This window comes from Aythya marila, assembly GCF_965140915.1.
Source record: "Aythya marila genome assembly, chromosome: 14".
NCBI lineage: Eukaryota > Metazoa > Chordata > Aves > Anseriformes > Anatidae > Aythya > Aythya marila.
The window spans coordinates 13,884,571-13,895,905 of NC_139055.1; the positions used below are offsets into that span (position 1 = coordinate 13,884,571).

Sequence of the window (11,335 nt, forward strand, 5' to 3'; positions counted from 1 at the left end):
TTTGATTTTGGGGGCTCATCCTGAGCACCAAGGGGAGCAGATGGGGGACGCCACCTCCAGCTGGCTTTGCTGCTTGGCTGCCTCTGGCCGGGCGGCTGCTCCAGCTGGGTTATAGCCAGCAAGGTCAAAATGCGAGGTGCTCTCTGCGGGGACCGGCGGGTTCAACCAGCACATTTCCAGGACACGGGATTTGCTCAGATCTTCTGGACGATAATCACGGCAGAGAGCAGAGTGCTGAGGAGCTTTCCTCCAAGCCAAGCTCTTCCCTGCCCACCGGGAGCTATTTCAGACGTCATCCCTCTCCGCACTCTGGAAAACGGGGATCATTCTTTCCTCTCCCTTCCCACAAGGCAGCCCCAGAGGGCAGCAGCGTTAGGAGAAGGGAGCAACGTCTCTTCTCCCTTCCTCTGCGTCCTCCTGAGGGTGGAAAACACCAGCTCAGAGAGCAAACCGTAGCAAAATGACAGCATTTAAGGGTTTAACTGCAGCAGGCCGTGGTGCCAGGAGCTGCACAAACCAAGGAGGGACGTGGTTGTCCTCCCTGCCCTCCGGTGCCAGAGCCAGAGCCCCAAAAATCTCATTGCAGCAGTGCAGGGGAGAGGTCGGGGGGGTCCCAATCCCTGCAGGACCCCTTTGACGGCAGCCCCGCTTGATTCCTCTGGTCTGCCCTCGGCACCAGGGCCGTGTCCCTGCCTGTATTTTGGGCTCAGAGCCGGGAGGCGGGTGAGGACAGCCCACCAGGGAGAGAGGCAGAGGAAGAGACTGATTTGGAAAGATAGCGAGGAGGAGGAGGAGGAGGAGGAGGAGAGGCAGCAGGAAACCCAGCCCACCCTTCGCCTTCCTCCTGCCTCCTTCTAAAACCCACAGATTCCTCCAGCCCTCCCCAGCGCCTGAAGTTTCCTCAGCCCTGCTGCCAGGACTGCGAGGTATGGCCGGAGCCCTTCTCGGTCTCCTTCGTGCTGCTGCAGCTCCTGCTCGCGGGGATCCTTGCAGGGACCCCAGCCCTGCAGCCCTCCCACCCCAGCACTGCTCGCCCCGTGCCTCCCACCCCGCGCGGAGCCTTCGGGGACCCTTCCTACCTCCTTCTCTTGCTCCTCTTTGCAGCTTCCCAGCTCCTAACCTGTTACTCTATTTCACCGCCACATCGCCAGCTTTAACGCTTTGGGGTCACCTGGCCATAGAGCTTCAATTGTTCTCCCTTCTCCCATTTTCCCCTCTGGCTTTTGGGGTTGTTTCCTTAGGGAGATGCGCTAGACCGAAGTCCTGGCGCATCCTGCACGGCAAACCCGATCTGGTTACAAACCCGTCCCCACCATGCACAGCCCCGGGTGTGCTGGCAGGTGACATTTTACTCACCAGAATACCTAGGGGAAGAACAAAAGGGTTGTCAGCTTTATCTCAGCGCAGCCGCTCTCATTTTTCCTGCGAAAAGAGAAAAAAAAAGACACTCGGCTTTTTGTTCCAGGCAGACCGAACCCATTTCAGGTCCCGTTCCCTGATTTGCTCAACTCCAGCTGATAGCTGGTGGAAACAGAGAGACAGGAGAGGAGGAACAAAGCTCTTTTTTTTTGGCTTTTTTTTTTTTTTTTTTTTTAAGTGCAATAACTTGGGATCAGTTGGACACGGCTCTGGAGCCAGGCAGAGGAGCCGAGGGCTCGCTTCCTTTAAAGGCAGCAGCTGGCCTTGGTGACGTGCAGGCAGCCAAACCCTGCTCTTTGTGTCCCCCCTGTAAGAAATCTCTGCTCTGCTGTCCAGCCGAGGGAAGGAAACCTCACAGGGAGGGGGCTCGGCTCCCACCGAGGCTCCCCTTTCACATCGGAGGGAATTCGGGGGCACCGGGGAGGTCGCCAGCACTCCGGGTGCTCGATCGACGCCACCGTGCAAGAGCCCAAAAAATCTTCTTCCCCACCCCAGGGACAAAAATAAATCACAGCAGCTCGGGAGGGCAGACCAGGGAAGTTTTTAAGTGGAAATAAGAGGCTGTCGCGCCCCGCGCAGCTGTTAGAGCCAGGCTATTGTCTGCCACATAGGCAGGAGCAGGGATGCGGGTGTTGACGGGAGGGGGAAGAGCAGAAATAAACTTTTCAAACTTTTTTGCAAGCCCCTCCTTCCCCTCTACGGCTTCCATGACTCAGCCCCGGTGGAATGTCGGCTCCCATGGAAACCCTCTCTGGGTCCTCTGCTCGGATGGATGTCGGGGCTGTTATCGCTGGAGCGGCTGTGGCGGGGCGAGTGCTGGGAATGCTTTGAAGATGGTTTGCATTTCTGCAGTGCATTTAGCAGAAGGATTTTTTTTTTGCTCTCCGCTTTGTGGAGCCGTGCCTCGGTGGGAGATCAGCTTTCAGCTTGCCCCGGGAGCCCGAGGGACCCGCTTGCAGCTGGCACACGAGCATCCCGGCTCCTTTTGGCACTGCCCCACGGCCAGAGGGAACAAAAGCAGCGGCACAGGCAGGGCAGCAAAATGCGTTATCATCTCCCCTTCTGGCTGCATTCTGCAGGGTATCCCCATACTTGCAGCCCGCTCTCATCCATGCACTTCTGGCACTGATTGAACTGCTTCCCATTCTGGGTGCAGTTTGCAGCCTGGGCAAACTGGGAGAGCTTCGAGCCAGCGCACAGCTCCACCAGTACAAGGGCTCTCACCACTTTGTTAGTAAGCTCTGTAAAGACCTGGTGCATGTGTAAGTGCCATCACAGCAGCTCAAGTCACTCTTTGCCAGGTCCATGGGCTGACAGGGTGCGGATATCCCCAGTGGCTGCATGGAAAGATGGAGTGGGCAGAATTTGTCCTGTGTGCATGAGCTGTAGGGAATTTTCTCTCCCAGCCAAACCCACTCAGCTCTGTGACCCCAAACACTTGATGTGAGCGCAGGGGGACCCTGCAGGTGGCAGGGACAGCGGTGGTCCCCTGGGACCTCGCACAGGCTGCAGTGCCATGCAGGCAGGGAGCTGCGGGGAGCTTTCTGGGTTCTGGCACACACAACTCATCTTTCAGACCAGATTTCCAACCTAAATCGGTTGGCGAGGTAAAGCTCAGAGGGTCCTGCTTGCACAGCGAGCCCAGGGCTGGGTGGTGGGCTCACAGCCCTCGCCTCGTGTCCCTGCGGTGGCCACACTTTGTCACCACCCTGCCAGCGAGGCGTGAGGGTTTTTTTGCCCTTCCATTGCCCACTCCTGCCCCTGGTGCTGGAGGTAGGGGGCCAGGCAGCAGCAGAGGCTGCCGGGGTTGTCCTGTGCATCGCAGCAGCCTCGGGGAGGAGCTGGCAGAGGGGCCAGGAGAGGCTCCTCCCCACGCTAACGTGGCATCCGTGGGGCTTATGCAACCCTGGCTAGGGCCAGTGCCACATGGGCCACGCTGCTCCCTCCAAGGAGCCTCCTCCAGAGGCTGCGCTGCCCGGCCCTTGCCCACCTCCACCCACCAAGGCACCCGGGCTGGGCTGGAGGGGACAAAAGGGACCAAAGGGACCCATCGAGAGGCATTTGTAAGAGCCACTAGACCGTGTTTACACAGCGAGTGGGAGCTGAAGTCCCCACTTAGGGTGCAAGTGGGGTCAAGCATTGGCCGGGCTGCACATCCACTGTCCTGGGGTGAGCTGGGGGCAGCCGTTAAGTGCTGAGGGGGCTTCTCTCAATTTTAGCTGGAGTTTGGTTTGGGTACAGTGTGCCTCTGACATCCCCGTGTGCTTTCTGCCCGGCATGCTCAGCAGCCCTCTCTGTGCCCAGGGTGTGCAGGCTTCCAGTGTCTTAGAAAGCCCTGGCTCCTGCTGGTACCTGTTGGCAGGTAGCATCCTCTTGGACGGCAGGACCATGGCAGGGAGGGAGACCCGCAGCAGCCACTTGCTCTGCTGGAGCAACGCTGCTTGCAGGGCTCCTGAGCTGTTAGTTCAGGATTTTTGGCCACCGGACATTCAGGAAAGGCTGTGTCCTTGCAAAGCAGCCAGGGTCTCACAGACAGGGCAATGTCCTCCGCGCACAGCCTCCAGGAGGATGTTGTTTTTCAAATAAACTTATTTTCCTATCTCTGGCATGAGACGGCGCTGCAGGCTTGTTTGCTCAGACTCTTTCGTGCTCCTTCTTCCTCCAAACACAACACCAGCAGCTCCAGCTGTCTGCTGGCTCCTGGCATGGCATTCTCTGAGCCCGGCTCGCTGCACGCAGACTTGGAAACTTAGGTGTTTTGGGGCCTGGGGGAAATGATCTGAGAGGGCCTCGGTCTGGGGTTGGGCTCTCCTTAATGCCACCTTCCCTGTGCCCATGCCCTGCCCTCTGCTCCCGGCTGGGCTCTGCCGTGTTTCTGCCCACCGAGCACCACCGAACCTCAGAACCTCTTCCAAGGCAAACAAGCCCCTTGGGAGAAGCCCAGGAGAAACCTTTACAAGCCAGGGGATGGCAGGGAAGGAGGAAATGGCCGGATTCAGTACTTTTCCACCTCCCCTCCCTGCCCCCAAATAGCCACCTCACCAGGAGGGAAGAGCCAGTGATCTCAGCGCAGCTCCTGGCAAACACCAGGAGGCTCGCAGCAGCTGCCAGAGCAGAGAAAGGCGAGGGGAAGGGATGATGTGTACCGACTGGGAGCAAACAGGCTCCATCCTCCATCCCCACACATCCCACATCCCCCCCAGCAGCCGTCCCCACCAGCCCCGTGCTCCCAGCCGCCCGACATCCCAGGGTGAGCCTGGTCTGGGTGATGCTGCGAGGCTGGAAGGAGGATTTCAGCCTCTGCCTGGCTGAACATGGCTAAACTAGGTACCAAATACCCCAGCAGGGTGGCATTTGTCACATTTTACACCCAGAGGCCATCCCACACGGAGAGGATGCAAAAGGATGCTTGGAGCACCTTACCCAGCACCGTCTGTCCCAGAGAAGCCACCCACCCTCCCGTCCCCGTCCCTGCAGGTGGAGAGGAGGAGGACGAGCGGAAGGGAGCAGGGGGAGCCTTGGCAGGAGGACAGAGCTCTGCCGGGGGGAGTTTTGCTCTCCCTGAGGGCGGAAGGGAGCTGGTGGCCCGCTCCCCCGGCTGGCAGGGATGCTGCTGGCATATTAAGCACCCAGCTGAGCTCCTCGCTGCCCTGGCACAGAAGGGCTCCATCCTGCCAAACAGGAACCAGGGGGGGGACGCACGCACACGGGGTGGTTTCGCCAGCTGCAGCTCTCCTCCTGGCTCGCATCGCAGCCTGGGGTAGCTGGGCTGCTTGCTCGTCCCTGAAACAGCCCCGATCTGGAGGGTGCAAAGTCCTCCCCCTCCTCTTGGAGCTCATCCCCCAGCAGGATACGATCCTGAGGTGTCCTGGTGCCCTCCAAGCCTGTCTGGGGACCCTCAGCTCTGAGCAGGAAAGGGAAAAGTGTATTAGAAACCCCCACATCTGGGGGTGCCGGAGATGGAAGCCTGCTCCCTGCCACCCCTACAGACGTGTGTCCATGTAGGAAGCGGTTTTCTAAGGGATTTAATTCTCACGCTGACAGTCTCCCTGTCTTTCTGTCCCTCTTTTCCCTTTTCCACCTCCATTTTTCCTCTGAGTGACAAATAAAATGGTGGAGAGATTCATTGCCTGTACCTGGGACTCGTATCAGGGGCTTCTAACATGACTTTTTTTTTGGCCAAAACAGCTCGTATGAAGGGAAGGGGAACTGCCATTTTGACTGCAGTTTTCCTAATAGATCCTGGAAAGCCTCTCACCCCCATCTTCCCATGTTGCAAAATCAAAAGAATTTGCCTTGGAAACAACTTTTGGCTTAAGGTTTTGGCTAGAAAAGCCATCATGTGGGGCTGCAGCGTTGACCAGACAAGGCAGGAAATGGAGAAAACCTTCTCTGCGTGTCTGACCGCCACTGTGAGCTCAGCCCAGAGCTGAGTGACCTCCTTCCTCATCCCTCCTCTTCCTCTCCTTTATTCAGGGTTTGCTGAAAGATGAGAGCCTGGATTTTCTTCCTTCTCTGCCTGGCAGGCAAAGCCCTGGCAGCTCCGGTGAGTAGGGGAGCCAGCAGAGCCTCGTGGGGACGTATCCAACACCCGATGGATCTGCTGGGGGTTTTCTTTCCCAATGAATAAAACCAGGAGCCCTGTAGGAAGCACAAAGCAGCCTCACCCTCTTGCATGGCCCCCATGGGATGGGGAAGTGGGGGGGAGGAAACCCAAGGGTGGCCCTGGGATGTCACCGCAGCAGGGCCATTGTCCCCAAGGCACCCAGCTCACAGTCCTTTTCCCCCGCAGCAGGAGGCCCTGCCCGATGAGACGGAGGTCATCGAGGACCCCACCACAGAGGTAGGTGGCCCTGCTCCTCCTCAACATCCCCTCCTCGTGGCACCCACCGCCCTGGGGAGAGCAACGGGCTCGGACACCTCCCGTTCTGGTGCTCTGGGAAGCCCCCGTGGTGGCAACCAGCAGTGCTTCTTGGGTTTCTTCCTCCAAATATCAATTATTCTCTGGAAGAAGCTCACCCATCAGCTCTTCCAAAGCATCCCCAAGGCCTGGGGGAGCAGCAGCACTTTGGGGCTGCCAGGGCTGAGCTCTGCGCACCCCGGCGCACACGCACTCTCCTCTTTTGCAGGAGCCTGTGGGGGCAAACCCCGTCCAGGTGGAGGTGGGGGAGTTCGAGGAACCCACAGAGGATGTAGAGGAGATCGTCGCAGAGAGTGAGTCGCTTTTCCCCTGCCCTGCAGCTTTTCCCTTCTGGCAGGCAGAGACACCATCCCTTCCATGGGTGGGGGACCTTTGGGCACCCCAAAAAGTGAGGGGCTCCTTTGGGAAGGGTGCAGGATGAGCACAGTGCCAACAGAGATGCACATTTAAACGCCAGAGAGGTACAGGATTTCTTCCAGAACTTGATTCTCCATAGCACAGCAAAGCTATTGCAATGTGTGGCCACAGAAAGGAGCCCAGGAATAGTCCGAGGGCTAATGTGGGCTCCTGGGCACCCTCACATCTTCCCCATGCAGGGAGGGATGCTCGGGGCAGTCTCTGTCTCTGCCTCCCTCTGTGCTGGGAGCCCCAGGATGAGGCCAGCTCACGGAAGGTGGGGATGGGGCACCCCCTGACCTTGCCCCCTGTCTTCTCCCAGACCCCTGCCAGAACCACCACTGCAAGCACGGCAAGGTGTGCGAGGTGGACGACAACAACTCGCCCATGTGCGTGTGCCAGGACCCCTCCAGCTGCCCGGCCACCTCCGGAGTCTTCGAGAAGGTGAGGGCAGGGGCTGGGTGACGGGGAGGGACCCTGCTGGGACACCGCTGGCTCCAGAGCTGGGCAGAGCCAGGGTGGCAGGAGCTGTTTTCTGACCAAAGAGATGTTTTCTCTCCTGGGGAACAAGTTAAACTCCTCTTTTGGGGGCACTGCCAGGACTCACATGCCCCTCACACAGCACCTCCCCGTCCCACGCAGGTCTGCGGCACCGACAACAAGACCTACGACTCCTCCTGCCATTTCTTCGCCACCAAGTGCACCCTGGAGGGAACCAAGAAGGGGCACAAGCTGCACCTGGACTACATTGGGCCCTGCAAATGTAAGTGGAGCTGTTCCCTTCGGGGAGCACGGCTCCCCTTGCACACAGGCTGAGGTTTAGGCGGGGTGGCAGGATGCTGGTGCTGAGCGCAGTGTCTGGCTTGCAGTCATCCCCGCCTGCCTGGACACGGAGCTGACCGAGTTCCCCCTGCGCATGCGGGACTGGCTGAAGAACGTGCTGATCACCCTGTACGAGCGCGACGAGGACAACAACCTGCTGACCGAGAAGCAGAAGCTCAAGGTGAGGGCTTGGGGCAGGAGCCCAGCAGCTCCTGGGCACGTCCACGTGCACCAAAACCCCTGCGCGGAGACTTTCTGGCTCCCAAACACCAAACCCAGCCCCGGGTCCTTCAGGCTCCCTCTGTGCTCCCGGGGATCTCTCGCTCACAGCCCTGCAGAGCGACCCATGGGCACCCCATGCGAAGCCCCCCAGGGTCCTTTTGTGTCCCCCTGCCCCTCACACGGCTCTCCCACGGCAGGTGAAGAAGATCCACGAGAACGAGAAGCGCCTGGAGGCTGGCGACCACACCGTGGAGCTGCTGGCCCGCGACTTCGAGAAGAACTACAACATGTACATCTTCCCCGTGCACTGGCAGTTCGGGCAGCTGGACCAGCACCCCATTGACGGGTGAGCATTGGCAGGGCAGGATGGAGCCCCACCAGGTCCCTTTCTTGCCCAGGTGGCACAACCAGGGTGGTTTGGGGGCAGCAGGAGCCCAGGAGATGGGAGGGGAGCTCTTGTGCAGAAAGAGGGGCGTCCCCCAGCCCTGGCTGCTCCCGTCGCCCTTGGATGCAGTTTGTGTCTTCTCAGATTTACCATCAGATGAGAGTTCCCTAAAATATCTTCATCCCAAGGCCACGGGGATAACTGCAACAGCTGAAGCAGCAGCTGCTGGCTTAGAGCTGGGTGTGGGTATGGTGATGACCAAGCACACAGCCCCCCGGGAGGACCCCCAGCCCCTGGCTATTTTGTGATTAACGCAGCCTGATGCAAGGGCAGACCCCATCCTTAACCTCCAGTATGCCTACTGGTGGATACTGGGAGGGATACTGGGCTACTGGTGGGATACTGGGAGAGCAGCTCAGACCAGAGCTGGGGTGCTGACCCTGGGTGTCCCCGGCAGGTACCTGTCCCACACCGAGCTGGCCCCGCTGCGCGCCCCCCTCATCCCCATGGAGCACTGCACCACCCGCTTCTTCGAGGCCTGCGACCTGGACAACGACAAGTACATCGCCCTGGAGGAGTGGGCCAGCTGCTTCGGCATTAAGGAGCGTGAGTATCTGCCCGCCCGGGCCGGGGACACCCAAAAATTTCCCCCCCAGGGATGCAGCAATGGCCCTGGGTGGCGGGGAGCAGGGGAGGGGGATGCGGGAGTGACCCCGGCAGCGCCCATCCCCTAACCACGTCTCTCTCTTTTCCTTCCACAGAGGACATAGACAAGGATCTTGTGATCTAAACCCCCAGCTTCCTGCTCCGCTGCCAACTTTGTCTCGTTTTAACCTTCCCACTTCCTTCGGTTTTCGAACCGCTTTTCGTTTCGTTTCGTTTTCCACGGGAACAAGGTGCTAATATAGGTCTAAACGTATGTAGTATCGGTGCTAAGAGAAGTAACAGCCCTTCACAGCCTAACCCGTTACCACTAGATTACCCGCCTGGCTCTTTCCACCTGCTCTCACCAGCCCTCTCTCCCCCCCTCGACGTGCCTTTATGATTGACCGACCCCGTTCCTGGATGAAATACCCGCTCTGGATCCGCCCTCGGACCGACTCCTGTTATCTCCTTACTAACAGCACGTCCTCGGACACGCGGCACGGACACAAAAGGTCTCAGCTGATTCACTGCCCGAGCCTCAGAGCACACGGGATGTAGGCAGAGGGGGCTTTCGGGGCGGGTGATGTTGTGGTCACCCAGCTCGTGGTAGAGGGGGGGGATGGAGAGGGGTGAGGAAGGCATAGAAAGGCAGGATTTTGTTCTGAGTTGTTTTCTAATAGCATTCCCAGGGCTTGAATTTAACGATCATTGGGCACCAAAAAAAAAAATAAATAAATAAAAAAGGGCTAATTCAAGAAACAAACAGGAAAATGCACAAGAAAAAGAAAAAAAAAAAGAAAGAAAGAAAAAAGAAAACGAATGCAACAAAGTCATCCCATCCTGTAAAATCCCCTCAAGAAATAAAGGTTTGAAAGTGCTACGTGCTTTACCATTACTCGATGACTGTACTGCTCTTGTGTTCTCTCTGCTGCAAGGGGAGATGTGGGGTGCTCGCGGCTGACCCCGCTGGTGCCGTTCTGCTGTCCCGGAGACCAAGCCCTTGGCTCCCCAGGTGACGGTGCCCACCTCTGCCTCGGTTGCTCTTAAATTCCAGCCCTGTTCTCCCAGGGAAGCTGTGCTGGGCTCGCAGGGGACGTTTCTGCTCGGAGGGGCGTGCTTGGCGCACGCGCGACGCGGTGCTTTTTCCTGCTGTGGGTTTTTGGGTTAAAGGATGGGCGGGAGGGAAGGGAGAAGTTATTTGGATTTTGCTTTGTAGAAAGTGTCCTGAAAGGAGCGAAGGGGTGGTTAAGTCTCACAGGCTGAGATATCTTTTTTTTTTGGTTTTGTTTTGTTTACCTCTGAATGTTCCCTGTGCCTTATATTATTAAATTCTTGCCACAGTGTGAGCAACCTGATGAGTCTCTGTAATAAAAAGTACTGATTTGAAACACTGACACTAAACGAGCCTGCGATGTCCCTCTGTTCCTTCCCACCCCAACCACGGGGAGGGTCTCACATGGGTGGCACAGACACGATGACCTGGTGCTTTGGGCTCCGGTCCCAGGGCTCACCTCCATGACCCCAAAGCCACCAAATATTGAGGGTCTTCATCAGGAATTTCAATGCCTATGGTGAATGCTTAGTTGCCTCAAATTAACCATCACCAAAAAGGCATTAATGTGAAAAAATGTGGCTCAGGAGGGAAGATTGGCTGGGGCCATTTGGGAAGGGCTGCACGGACCATGGGTACCCGCCGTGTGTCGGTGCTGCCGTGCAGGAGCACAGGAGCCACACGGCCGTAACGTGCTGCAGCACCAGAGAAGCACTTTGCAGAGTGTAACGGCAACAGAGGACTTTGGGGGGTGCTAAATCATTACCAAATAGTTGAGCTGGAAAGAGAATACGGCTTGGAACAAGCTGTGCAGTCCTGCTAGCCATGCACATGATGCGGAAACTGAGGCAGGGCTCCTCCTGGCTGTGTGTTTGCCAGCTGCTGCACCCCTCGGAAGGGGCTCTTGCTCGTGAGGACATGGCCATAGGTGCCAGGAGGGATTTGGGGGCCTGCACTGACATCCCACAGCTCAGGGTGCTCAGCTATGGGGGATCGGATGGCGAATGTGATGGCTGGGATGGGGAAGGAGCTGGAGCAATTCAGGCAGATGGGGTCACGGCGGCAGCAGGCACAGGTCCTCACACTGCTCTCGTGTGTGGTTTGGGAAAGCTGATACCAAGAGGGGTTAGGTGAAAGGTGCTGAGCAGGCAGGCACACAAAGAGCCCCTACCACAAGCCCCAGGGCTCATCCCACTGTGCTGCCCACGAGTCCCACACACCAGCAGGGATTCAGCTGAGGGAACACAGGGTGACCGGCAGGGACCAGCTGGGAAGGCAAAGGGATCCCATTCCAAAGCTGTGTCCCATCCAAGGGGACATACTCCTGTCTGGCAGAGCCCCAAGGGCCCAGCTCCGTGGAATTACAGCGCAGCTGCCCTGGCTTTGAGGGAGCATCAGGAGGTTGCAGCTGGGCTGCTCCTAACCCTAACAGGGTCACAGCCTGGAGCACGGAGTCGCTGGAATTTCACTGCCT

General features: G+C 58.1%; 1 protein-coding gene across 2 annotated transcripts; it reads left to right on the top strand.

The window, feature by feature from the left end:
• The first annotated feature begins 843 nt into the window (after positions 1 to 843).
• On the top strand, positions 844 to 9,705 carry SPARC (secreted protein acidic and cysteine rich). Of its 2 annotated transcripts, none has more exons than XM_082771847.1 (10): positions 844 to 926; positions 5,896 to 5,965; positions 6,212 to 6,262; positions 6,549 to 6,633; positions 7,059 to 7,180; positions 7,379 to 7,499; positions 7,606 to 7,739; positions 7,978 to 8,126; positions 8,623 to 8,771; positions 8,927 to 9,705. In XM_082771847.1, the coding sequence occupies exons 2-10, from the start codon at positions 5,909 to 5,911 to the stop codon at positions 8,953 to 8,955; spliced, it is 897 nt and encodes a 298-aa protein (XP_082627973.1). In that variant the 5' UTR covers positions 844 to 926; positions 5,896 to 5,908; the 3' UTR covers positions 8,956 to 9,705. The 2 variants fall into 2 exon arrangements, with proteins under 2 accessions (XP_082627973.1, XP_082627974.1); XM_082771848.1 differs by having other exon boundaries at positions 884 to 926; positions 6,215 to 6,262.
• Positions 9,706 to 11,335: the final 1,630 nt, after the last annotated feature.